The sequence below is a fragment of the Crocodylus porosus genome, unplaced genomic scaffold (assembly GCF_001723895.1).
Source record: "Crocodylus porosus isolate Cpor-Errol unplaced genomic scaffold, CroPor_comp1, whole genome shotgun sequence".
NCBI classification, from domain to species: domain Eukaryota; kingdom Metazoa; phylum Chordata; order Crocodylia; family Crocodylidae; genus Crocodylus; species Crocodylus porosus.
Genome location: NW_017728938.1, coordinates 2756669 through 2769934, shown reverse-complemented (window position 1 = coordinate 2769934; position 13266 = coordinate 2756669). Strand labels below are relative to the sequence as shown.

The 13266-nt window shown below is 42.5% G+C and overlaps 1 protein-coding gene across 4 annotated transcripts in view; it reads left to right on the top strand.

The window, feature by feature from the left end:
* CACNA2D2 (calcium voltage-gated channel auxiliary subunit alpha2delta 2) overlaps window positions 1-13266 on the top strand; it is a 721727-nt gene that overhangs the window by 33013 nt on the left and 675448 nt on the right. For all 4 annotated transcript variants that reach the window (XM_019547467.1, XM_019547466.1, XM_019547465.1 and 1 more), the window contains exon 2: window positions 6278-6359. In XM_019547467.1, coding sequence (XP_019403012.1) covers window positions 6278-6359 — 82 coding nt within the window. The remainder of the gene's footprint in view (window positions 1-6277; window positions 6360-13266) is intronic.

The following is a 13266-nucleotide window of genomic DNA, read 5'->3' as shown; positions in this document are numbered from 1 at the left end:
CCACCAGAGTGGATTTGATTTAAATCAAATCAATTTAAATAATGCTTTAAATCACAATTTTGATATCACTGGTCAGGCAGCCTCGAGTTAATCGCTGTTTTCTACAAAAAGGGTATTCTTGTTATTTGATATCCTCGATTCATTTAACTTCTTGAAACATTGCACTTTCAGAGGGGAGTTAAGGGCTTGACTGTGTATGCAGACTTGCAGAGTGACAAGAGGGCTGATGGGTAGGTAATCGGGTCTGTTATCTCTCATCTCCATATAGTGCTGTTTAACAAGGATGTTATCTCTGGAGACACAAATCCACCGTTTTGAGAACTGAAAGTAAGCATCACAGAGATGATTAATGGGATCTTTTAGACTGAGCGCTGAGTCCCATTGGGTTGAGTGTCTTTCTTTAATCTTTACTAATCTATAGAGAAGCCTCTGGGAGCCCCACAAGGTTGGGCCCCTAATATAGTCCATGGCCTGTTGTGACCTATTTATAAAACTTTTTGTAAAAGGGTTACATGAGTATATTGTCTCAGATGGGGATTATAACTTATACAGGTTTTCCCTCAATTTATACATATTAACTGTTATGTGATGACCCTTTTGTACCCAAAATTTGTGATATACAAGGTAAATTTGCGTATATGAGATCAGCAGAGACCTGGAGAACATTGCCTAAATCTCAAATTCACGTGAAGCAAACCTACTTCTATAATGTAACAAATAAGTTCCCCTGTCAGCTGCTCCTGGGGACGGATGGGGTGAGCGCAGACAAGTGGAGCCCTGGGCGGTGCAGGGTATGGCACTCGCCCCAGCTCTGGCTGCAGTGGCCCCAGGAGTGGCTGATGCCAGCCCTCTGTAGCCACTGGGCTGCATCGTGCTCTGGTGCAGGCAGCTGATGCCAGCAGCTTCCAGGGCCCCTGCAGCCAGGGCTGGGGTGGAAATGGGCAGAGTGCCGGGAAGAGCCTGGAACCCCCTAAGCCTGCAGCAGCTTGCCAGCCCCAGCCTGCTCGCATCCGCCTGCAGGCAGCTGCACCTGCTGCAGCCCTGGGAGTGGCGGACACTGCCTGCCTGTAGCTGCTGGGCTCTGCCACGCCACGGAGTTTGGGGCACGGTGCCCCAGGGGAAACGGAGCCCAGGGGGCTGGGGCATGGCACAGTCCACTGGCTGCAAGCAGGCAGCATCTACCGCTCCCAGGGCTGCAGCAGGGGTGGGCAGTCATTTGCAGCTGGACAAGAACAGGCTGAGACTGGCCCAAGTCTACAGCGGCCACTGTGCGGTTTTTTCTTTGCTTGTTTGTGGGGGGAGAGGAGGAATAGGAAGGTGTAAATGTCAGACTCCAGTGCAACACAGGTTAGATTGCTGCAGTGATACGTATCTTGCTCTGATGCTTGCTGCAGTAAATACTTTTGAAGTGCTGCTTTTTTTTAAATACCAAACACGGAGCTGTTTTATCTCTTCTTTAAACAAAAATCAAGTATGCAGATTATGAAATCAATTAACATTTTTAAAGTGTTCTTTGAAGAGATGATGACAAAGGGCTCCGGTGCACACTTTTTAGAAAGAATTATCTACTTCCTTTGTTAAAAGTAGAATAGCTGGCTAAATTGTACAGGGTGAAATACAAGCACAAAAGCCCCCAACTTCAGTCGCAGGGAATCTAAGCTTATGCATGGGTGGGTGGATGTGCACAAATACATGTATTGCATATGAGCAGTTTTGGTGTTTGTTTGTTTTTTTCCAGTAATCCAGGCCAACTGTACAATATAGTTTTATTGAAGATTTGGGGGCTTGGAAATAGAAGACTGTCTTGTTATGGGGTCTTGGTTAATATGGAGTCCCCAGAACTGTAGTCTGTGGTACCATCCTATCCCATGTCGTCATCATCATCGCATAAACCACTTTAGGCTGCTGTGGCTGGAAGTAAATTTATGGAAAAGCTGTGTACACTGTTCAAAAATGGGCCTTGTGACTTGCTGCGCACAGTAATGCATTCATGTCAGTAGTAGCCTACTTTGGTGCATTGGGCCTTACCGTCTTTTTCTTTGTTCTATTTATAAACACCATTTCGCAAGAGCACTAGGACACTCTGGGCTGAGCATTTTTGAGGAATCGCTGCTCCTTGAGCCCCGTAACACCATCTGAGGCATGCAATAATGGGCCCAAAATGCAATGACTGTTGTGTCTTATTGCTTGTGGTTTCAATACTGGAATTCTTTCATAGTGAAATCTCCGTGTACCTAATGGCATATGAGTTTCTTTACTTTTTTCAGCCTTGCCCTAGTTTCCTTCCATAAAATCTCAAACCACAGGAGGAAGAAGAGTTTGGAAGTCGAGGGAGATGGAATAACTTTTAAAAGACTATTTTTTGTAATGCAATAACTTCATGGCAATTAAAGAGTGAACAGAGGGTTCCAGATTTTAGGGCATACCTTGCCTTGAATGCGTGATATATATTTTTGAATTGCTACTGGCCCCTAAATTTGACAGTGATGGTACATTTTGTGCATGGATGTAGGCCATGTGTACACCAGGGACTCTTGCCAATATTGTACTGTTAAGATTTTTTTTTTTTTTTTTTAAATCTCTCACATTATCTATTTTCATTTTGACTTTATTTTGCATGCGTATATAATTATACATTCTTTTTATACTATATGTGTATAAAAATGAAAATACAGTTCAACACATGCACGCGTTTCATTTTAATATATTATTTCATTTGGGGAACTGGTATAAAATAAGTGGCAAAAAGGCTTTTCCTGGTATAAGCTCTGTCAGCATTAGTTGAGTCCGTCCACGCATCAGCCAACCTTTTCTAAGGTAATCTAGATCAGTGGTCTCCAAAGTGGGGTGCGCACACCCCAGAGGGTGTGCAAGACAATCCATTGGGGTGCAGGAAGAAAATATTAGAACTTATATTTATGTTTATACATATGTTGGGGGTGCATGCTCAAACTTTTTACTGATAGGGGTGTGTGATCAAAAAAGTTTTTGGAGACCACTGATCTAGATCTCAGATGAATGCTGCAAATTAGTATATGTACTGAAAGCTATTTATTGACAGCTGAAGGTGACCTCTCTTGGGTTATTTGGGGCCCAAGCCTCGGGTGGACTGTTCAACCTAGGAGTAAGAGCAGTGGCACCATGGCTGATATGGCTCAAGACAGTTGACCGCATGGTATGTTATAATCATAATACATGTGTTGCAGGTGCCAGTCATAGCTTCACAGTTATGATTTAGTTGTGTTTTACACTTCAGCTTCTTTCATATTATGGAAGACAGGCCCCTCCCCAAACAACAAATAGCTAAGATGGTTTAGTTGGGGATGATCTGGCCTTGAAGGGAGCTAGGCTAGAGGACCACATGAGGTCCCTTCTAGCCCTACTTTCCTATGATCCTGTGACACTGCTTTTATTCCATGGGCATAGAATGAATCTTCTAATTTAAATAAACCTGCTAGAGTTAAAATATGGGCTGTTCAAGAAATTTAGCACCCAGTGTTGCGCACGCACACACGCACACACGCACACACGCACACACAGCATGTGCTAAAATGTCTTTAATAATGAAAATACTTCAAACTTCCTGTATTATTAAACCTCTCTGAAATATTGTGCATATGGTACATTTGAGATTAGGATTAAGAGAAAGTAGACTAGACTAGATGGGCTACAGGCTTCATCTGAAATTGCAATTCTTTTGTTCTTAGAGATGGCAGAGACAGATGTTAATGAAAAGCCAGATGCTACAGAAGGTAGAAACCTGTAAAAGGTACCAGCTGTGTAAGTTCACTGCAGGGCTTCTTAAATGTGTGACTAGGCCTGCACATAATTGATTCTTCTCCCTGTGCCCTCCCAGTTCACTGGTCAAATTTTTAAAGGAAAAAAAAATCACTGATTTTTATTTGGGGGGGGGGGGTTAGGCATATTTTTAGGCATATTTACACAATGAAATGCTTCTAGTCCCTTCAGAATTTGTTTCAGGCTGAAACAATTGGGGAAATTTTGTAAACAGTTCTGCTTGACCAAAGTAGGCATTTTTGGCAAGTGAAACATTTTGCCCAACTCTACTTGTGATTTTTCCTCCTTCTAAAACAGCTCTCCTGGAGGCTTTGCTTTCTCCATCATAGAGAAAAGGTGCCAGTTGTGGTCTTTTTTTCCTCCCTACCCAGTTAAATTCCCCAAGGGAAAGATAATTGAGTTGCCAGCTTCAGAAGCTACACTTGCTTAATCACCGTTGTTAAGCACAATTTGTTCTGTGAGTAGACCATGCAGTTAAATCTCGCTTCTACTTACAACTGGCATATGAAGTTCACAACTGGCAAGCAAGGGTATTTTGCCACAACTGATACCTGCCACATTCCTTTGTCCATCTACTCTACAGGCATTTACAAGTGATGCGTTGGTTCTCTGCTCTAGTGATTTTAAGCTTGTAGTGATCTCGAGGTGTCTTTTTTATGAAATTTTAAGCCCCCAAAACTGGCATCTTTTGTTTGACCCCAGAGGACCATAGTGCTGACTGTTAGCATAAACTACTCTTCTGGGTTTTCCTGTTTCTTGTTCTCTCAAGAGAGGGTTGGTTGTTTGTTTTTGTTTTTTTTTTTTTTTTAGTTCAGTGGTGGTGAGGTTGTGGCACGCAAATGTATCTTCTTGCTCTAAGACAGTGGTTCTCAGCCTCTTTAAACTCCAGGCTCCCCTTGTTAGACAGAAGGTACCATTAGAAAAATGTCAGCTCTTGGCTTTCACTTGTTTTTTGACTATGGGGAAAGTACTAGAGCAATTCTGTTGCAAAGAACTCAGACTGCAGCTGATCAGAATGGGTTTGACACTACAGATTTCTATCTGAAATCTCTGGGTTTATCTTGTGAATGGTGTGTAGGTGTTGTAGTCCTAAGGCTGCTAATATTTCTTGACATCCTAGGGTCATTGCACCCTGGTTGAGAATCACTTCTCCAGGGCAATGTCAGTTTTAAATCCCTTCTTTGGAATGGCCAAAGCAGATAACTGTCATGCTTCCCTCTTTCTCCATATTATGATAGGAGCCTGTTACCTCCTGATGCTGGTCCCGAGGCTTCCAGTCCTGGTTTCTGTTCTATGTAGTTCTATATTCTGTTCACTAAGGTCACATCTGGGGATAAATAGTGCTGTGAAAAATAGCACTGATGATGATGACCTGGGATACTGACATGATAGCAGCACTCTTTTAAGGCCAGCAGAAGAAATAAAAAGTGATACCTGCATGGTGTAATTCCCACCCATCAAGCAACCAATGCTATGCCTACAAGGTAATCATATCCTGTTTGGCAGCAAGTGCCCTCAGACATCCTTCAAGTAGGCTGCAACCAAAACTGGAAGCAGTTTAGTGGTTACTTAAAGCTTTACATGTGCTAATTGACACTGAATGAATGACAGTGCTAAATATCCTGCCCCATGTTGAATTAGCCCATCCATACAACCACATGGGTACAACTTCACTGGTTCCAATTTAGGGGATAGTTCACCAAGATCAACAAATTGTGCATGAGAGCACCACTGTTGACCACAGTAAGCTGTGTGGATGGGTCCACCTAACCCAAGAGGTAGCCATTCCCAAAACCTCTTTTAAAGCTGGAAGCCCTGTATCAGTTGCATATAACTATGGTTTTATGTGAGCTGAGATCTGGGATTCTCCTGACTCTCTGCAAGAGCCCACTGCCCATTATTGTCACTTTTTAATGGATCTGTAATTGTGGAAGATAAGATAATGTTGGGAAAACCGTGTGGGTCAGTGTTTCTCTTCCCTTGCAGGAATAAGGGTCTGGTCTCCCAAAAGAGGGCATATGTTATCCTAAACTGGTTTCCTCTTACCAGAGGATCAGGAAGGAGCAATAAACTGGATTCCATACCAATATCCAGGTGCTAAATCATTTGGACCTTGATCCCTCTAGGATTAAATAATTATATCTCTCAGCTCCTTAGCAAAAAGAGAAAAAGCTATTTTTGTTATGCCTATTTCTTTTCCTTTACTCCTTCTGCTTTGCCTTGTGTACATTTTTTTAGTCTTGGAGTTTATAACCTGTCCCAGCCATAACTTTTGGAGGCCAGACATTCTTGGTATTCTACCTGCATCTGGTGCTGCAAAAACAGAACAATAAACTTCACTGAGAGCACTGACTCTTCTCTTCCCCCCCTCCCCACAATTATCCAGCTTATCTACTAAGTGTTAGGACTCTGACTCTGTCTCTCTCTCTCACTTTTTCTCTTCCTGTTCCCCTTCCCTCTCCTTCCCCCACTCTTGCAGGATGCAGTATTGGGCTAGAAGGCTGGAGCAGGAGATTGATGGAGTGATGAGAATATTTGGTGGTGTCCAGCAGCTCCGAGGGGTAAGCTGTCTCTCTTCCCCTTTTTTTACTTTCCTTGTGGCATTGAATATTCTCTTCTTCTAGAGATGCTGCCTTTGTGAACACTTGTAATAAGTCTCTCTCCATGTGTAGGGTCACAGCTGACTCTGCCTGTAGTTACTAGTCAACCTGACACATCTATCATGTGCATGTGTTTGGGGTTTTTTTTGTTTTTTATTATTATTCTTCCTCTATCTGTATTTTGGTATGGCTGCATGTAACTACTATCTGAGTTCCTAGTTATATTCTTTCTCTGTACTACATATTGCACGCACCTTAAATCCAGCTGCTTGTCCTGCCATGGATTCTTGGTGATTTTGTATTTGCCTTATAAGCTTAACTATGTCTTGCAGAAACAGGCTGCATTTGGGAAATGTGGGGGCTAATGAGAATTCTGATGCTGGGATAAACTGAAGTCCTTTCTCATTCCGGGAAGCAGTCGCTCTGCATCAGAGTTGGGACAGCAAAAGGAAAGGAAAGCTTGCTTTTACCTGTGCTCTACCTGCTCTGTGGATAGAGAACATCAGTCTCTTAGAGCCCTATCTTCCTCTCCTTCTGAACATATCTATCTTAGCTTTGCTAGTCATTTTAAATGGAGTAATCTGAAATACTAAAATAATGCTAATCTGCAGATCTTAAAGATGCTGGGCTCATTCAGCATACTAGATGTATTGCTCTGTTTGTGCCTTGGGTTGTGAAGCATGTGTTTTGGTTTTTTGGATGATTTTTTGTCATCACAGTGGTCTATTGTAGGTAGTTTTTTTTTTTTTCCTTCGTTTAGCTCCATTAACATCAAAATAATTACTTGCATTTTATATTGTTGTTTGTGGGGCACTGTCTAAATGTAAAAGTTGCACTGGTTTCTCTTTAAATATATGTTTTAAGTGGCTTTTAATTAAACAGATGCAGACTCCTGTGTAGATGTTCATAATTTGGCTTTTGAGTGGTTTCTCTCAATTTAGCTGCAACCTGTTTCTATTTACCTCAAGCTAAATTGATATAGACCATGTTTATATTGATTTAAGAGCATCCACACAGCCTTTCACATCAGCTTAACTAAAGGCATGGCAGACAAATAATTTACATTTGGTTTTGTACACTGGTGTAAGTTACACCACAATCAGGAATGGACAGATGGACAATTATCCTAGTGTTGTGCACTTAGTATATGGCTATTACTGTGTCTTGCCATTAGGCAGTGGGGGAGCAAGCAATAACTTATTTGCCTTAAGCGAATGGATGGCCTTGGACATGCAATATCCAAACCAACCTAACTTTAAGCTTGTGAAATCTTACCATTGCTTTTGGAGGGAAATTTTTTCTTTACACTGTTAGGCAAAGGTGTACTGATGTAAGGCTGTCTATCGGTTACTTTTATTAATATCAGTGTAATGCCAATTTATACTGATATGACTATTTTATCCATTCAGTGCTTAAATCTGTTTTTCAGTTGCATCTCTTAAATTAGGGCAGCTTTCCATGCAAAGAAATTCTGGGATCAGAATTAGGCTTCCTGGTCTTGAGTTTTTCAGCCTGCTCTAGATGGGATTAGACAACACTGTGGTTGTATGTACAGAGAGATAACAGACGTGTTGTTTTAACACAGCATCTGAGAAGGACCACTGCAGAACTCCATACCTGTAATGACAAATTCTTTTAACTTAGCCATTAGCTTTGCTCTTTGTTACTTTGCATGGGAAACGGATTCGTCAGAATATAATCTGAAATATTCTTAGTGTTGGTACTAAATAAAAATGGCACCTCTAATTAATTAGCACTTGTCTCCTGTTAGCTAATCAGTCAGTTGCAGGCAGAGTGCATCTTTTCTTTCGGCTTTATTATTCTGGTGGAGTAGAGTGCACCCTGGTGTACTAGAATAGCATAGGACCAGTTGAAACTGGAAGGGTTTTAACTCCATAATACTAGCAAATTTGGACTCAGTAGAAAAAGAGAAATCTATGCACTAATATTGTATTGGGCAGATGCAAAAAGCTTCCAGAAGAAAGTTGGTAAGCTATTGAATTTCTCACCTAATCATTCTGAATGTCATGTTCCAATCCAAAAGAACAACAGCAGATCAATAACGGGGGGACGAATACTCAAGGATGGAATTTTTTTAGAGTGAAATTTTAAAATGAATAATATCTTCCTTCTTAGAGGCTGGAACTATAGCTGGTGCAAATTGGCTTAATTTCATTGACCTCCAGTCATGGTGTATATAGTACCATTCATCCCCAAAGAGCTTTATCAGCCACACTTTTAGGGAGCACCCTGACTTACCAGTCAAATACAGGCGGTAGCCATTTCTAAGATTGCATTCTGATACCATAACTGAGTTTAAGATGGGATGCAAAAGGCAAGTGTAATGTGGACTGTCAGATGCATCTGGCATGCATTAAAGCCTAAAACGAATATAAGATAACATGTTTTTCTTATTTTCTACATTGATCCCCTCTCTTCCTCATCACCATTAGAAGAAAGTGTCGATACTATCCATCTCCAGCAAGCTGACACCAGGTAATAAGGGTACGAGACCATCCCAACCACCAATACTAGACAAATATGAATGATAAGGAGGTAGGGTTGGGGGAGAGAACTGCGAGGGTTGTCCATGGCACAGGACAAAGAAACTAACGCAACCAATACCTGTGGGTTTACCATATTAGACTGTAAGTTCTTGGAATAATAAACTAGTTAAGGGTCTGTGCAGCTTCTTGCAGAATGAGACCCTTTGATACTAGCCATATGTGAATGTTGAGGGTTGAGTCCCTGTTTTCTTATGACAAATCTAGTGTGGTGGGTTGTCAGAGAGGATGAAAACCATTCTTGGAGGTACAGATGTAAGTTGCCAGTTAGAAGCTGCTGCTCCAGTAATGGATCTTTCCCTTTCAATTCAGGCCAGACTATAAGCAATGACATACCAATACATAACAAGAATAAAAATACATACTTGCCAGAACTTTTTTTTGGTGTGGGGGTTGCTTTGAAAGGATGTGGGCCCACTCTTTGGTTGACTGAAACCTCATAACTGTTCTACTGTTGTGGCATATGAGGCATGAAATTTATTGTCAGAAATATGCTGTCCAGGAACACTATAGCACTGAATATTTTATCCTGCTGGAGTGCTACCTGCCCAAGAATGGTTTTTATTTTAACTCTTAAGTAAGTTCTTGGAGCTGGGATACTAAATGTCATATCTCCCTGTTCCATGAACAGTTGTCTCTGGCTTTGCTGCTAGAACAATTTTCTAAGCTTGCCTCTGAAATTGCATCTTTGTTTTTGCCATATTTTTTTTTTCTTGGTGGTGTGAAAGGCTTTTGGGGGTAACATGGAAGGCCCCTTCATCTGCCCATTATAGAGGACATGGGGTTTTCAAATGTTATGTCAATGGTTTAAAACATTTGGGGTCAACATTTTTGGCAGATGTTGCAAGTCAGCTCTGCATGCTCCCTAAATGCTGCTCCAATCCCCTTCTGCTACCTGATCTACTGCTCTGCTTTCTGCTTCCTCCCCTCTGCTTCCTGCTTTATCTGCTGCTCTGTTTTCTGATCCGTGCTGTATCTTCTGCTGTGCTGTCTGTCTCTTCCCCAGTTTGCCATGTGCTGTATGCAAAGACTGCTTGTGCCACTTGCAGCACACATGCCTCAGGTTGACCACCTCTAGTTTTTAAAATACAGCCTTATATAAGGTATGTTGCTTGGAACATATCCTACAGCTTCCTTCTTGGCACACCATTAGTGGCTCTCCTTCCTCCCCACTCCCAAGGTCCCAGCAGCATTCTCATCACTTTGCAGGACAAATAGTGTAATATTAATGTTTTGTGCTACCACTTCCCTAAAATTCTGACACTTTTTTCCCATGTTTTAGCACAATTTTTAGTCACTGCTGACTAGGGTCAGTAATTTAAAATTTCAAGTTTCCCATTCTAGGCTGCTGTTTTCCATAATCAAATCACTGTAGAGGTGTGCATCTACATGTGTGCCTTACTTAAGTAAAGTGTCACTGTTTACGTGTGTGCCCATATCAGGGATCAGTAAATTAACTCCACCATAGGACAGTACTGTTCAGGATGAATACTATCCTATGGTGGAGTAATTTACACTGCCACAATGTAGATGTAGGCAGTAACTGGGGCTGGCTGGGGCACAAGGGTACTACAGTGTGAGGGCTGCCTGCTGCCCATACTCTACCACCCTTGTACCCTGGCCAAGCCCCGCCACCACAACCCAAAGCCCACGGTTGACCTCATGGGCTGCTCTACACAAACTTGAAACACTCTGCTCTACACTCAAACTGGCTCAAACTTCTGTGGTCCCGGGTGCACATGTCAATGCTGTGCCCTGGAGAAATAAACTCCAAAACAAACTGCGCTGGTGTTTTTGTTTATTTGCCCTAATTGCACATGTAGATGCACCTAGTATTTCTTGCACTCCAACATAAGTTCAAGAGACTAAACATTACAATAACAGGAAGGAGTTACATTGGCAGAGCTGTTGTGTAGGAAGGAGCCAGCAATGGGATAGTAACAGGTACTACCAGTCAGGGCTAAGTGCATTTGACCTAATGGCACACTGCAAGCAGTCTCTATGCACTGTGCCTGAATCCTCCAGCAATTCCTCTCATAGGACCCTCTGCAGCTCTGGCAATAATCTTCAAAGTCACAAAGCATTACCACTGTACTGTTTGTAGCTCTCTTTTCTGAGCAGCTTCAAACCATAAAATGTTTGATTTCTTGTGATCCTGATGGCTATCTGGGCTAAGACCATGGTGCTCCTTTTTAATTTGTAGCCTTTACTGCATTTGAACCCACTTTTCCAACCAGAAGGAAAAAGCATAGTGTTACCTTCCTCTCTCGCCACTCTCCGAATCTTTTTATCTGGGCTTGTCTATTTGCTGCAGTGTCTAAGAGAAGCTGAAGTTCGCAGAAGTGGATGGGAAAACTCTGTAGAGACCTTCATTCCTGAATTACTGGGATTTTTGCTCGCTTTCCATTGCTGGTCATGGTACCTGCTGCTGCAGCAGGTCTAGTGTTACCATGTATCTGGGTTTTCCTAGACGCATCCTCTTTTTGGGTCCTTCGATCTCCATCCAGGTGGGTTTTTGAAATCTGAACCGATATCCAGGTTGGGGATAGACTGTGGATTGGGACTGAGGAGCACTGGCAGTGCCAGGGGACTGGGTTGGGAGTGAGGTGTCCCCCCAGCAGGTTTCCTCTTTTGGAACTGGAAATAATAGTAACTGTAAACATGTCTAATGCCTCTTGATTTTTACGGAGACACTTGCATGCTGAGAACCCATGTTTTCCCCCTCGCCCCCCCTCCCCGGTCCACTCTCAAATACAGAGGGCAGTTTTCTCTCCCACCCTACCTCATTATCATTCATATTTGTCTAGTATTGGTGGTTGGGATGGTCTTGTACCCTTATTACCTGGTGCCAGCTTCTGGAGATGGATAGTATTGACACTTTCTTCTAATGGTGGTGAGGAAACACCCAGTCCATAAAGATCCAGATGGCCCAAGAAGCTGAGCCATCAGCAGGGAGTGGTGAGCAGCTTGTTGGCAGAGCTTAGGAGCCAGCTAGCCTCCAGCCAGTTGACTATTGATCCTCCTCAACAGGTGTTGCTTCAGCATCAAGGAAGGGACAGAGGCACTGGAACTGAGCTGGGGCAGAGTACAAATCCCCAGCTTCCCCTCTCTCTCTTTCTGGGGAATTGCATGGTGGTTGCCGTCCCCTGCAGGGGAGCCTGTCTCCACTAAAGACTTTGAATGTGCCAATATAGAAGTATCTCCTTTGAAATGAGATGTCAGTTTACTTAAGTGGCTGTTTGTTTTACTGCATTGTTATCTTTGCTTTTTATTTTTCTCTCTGCATTCATCTCTTTGTGAGCAGCTTGGCCCCTCAGCTTGCTAGGAGGTACTACAGGTGGTTCCTTCTGGGGAAGGACTGTGCTCACTGTCTGGGGGCAGGGGCAGTGTGGTGAGGAACGGTGCAAGCTTCCTCAGTGTTACCTGATATATAGCACCACCTGCAGTTTAAATTCTAGTTACCTGCACTCTACGGCTATTGCTCATCCGTGACCTTTTGCCTCTTCCAGTCCTGGCCGCATCTTGTACTGAGATTTGTTGTTTGCCCTTGATATTATTGGACTTGGGCATAGAGAGCTGAAAGGCATACATTAACCTACTGTGCTACTGCAGCTTCCACCCATGTCCTCACTGTGTCTCTGCAATCTTCTGATTTTCACGCTGCTGTGTCATTGCAGCCCCATTAGATCATTGATAAGGCGCAAGGAATTTTTTTTTCTTTTTAAATGATGACAACGGCTGGTTTAAAAAAAAAAAAAAAAAAGTCCTTTTGTAAAGGGAGCTGCTGGCACTTTAGTGTTTTTAAGTCTTTTACTCATACAGGTAACCACCAACACTGCATTGTATTCTATGTAGTCAAATACTGGGTTTCCTATTCATGAGACTTAATGGTGATCTGCCTGGGGCGAGGTGTTATGGAACAGGCCTTGCGCTGTCCCTGGGAATGATCGAGAACTTCCTTGGTTTGCTTTAAATGTACTTAACTTTAAAAGAATGACCAGGGTTGTATCCAGTTGTTCAGGGGCTCAGATCGTGTTTGTAAATATGAATATAGGAATGGTATTGCATGAAAACAAATTGAGATGCTCTTTTGCTAATGCTGTACAAATACTTTTGGAGAGATGGTCCCAGACCCAAAGGCTTGCAGTCTAAGCAAAGTAAACTTCTGACTTTTCAACCAGAAGGCCCTGCTATCCCTTTTCAAGGGTGCCACAGGGTGTCATGCAATATTAACACTGAGTGTGCAAACACCTACACATGATTCACAAGATTAAACCCAGGGATTTCTGGATTTCATAGATTTT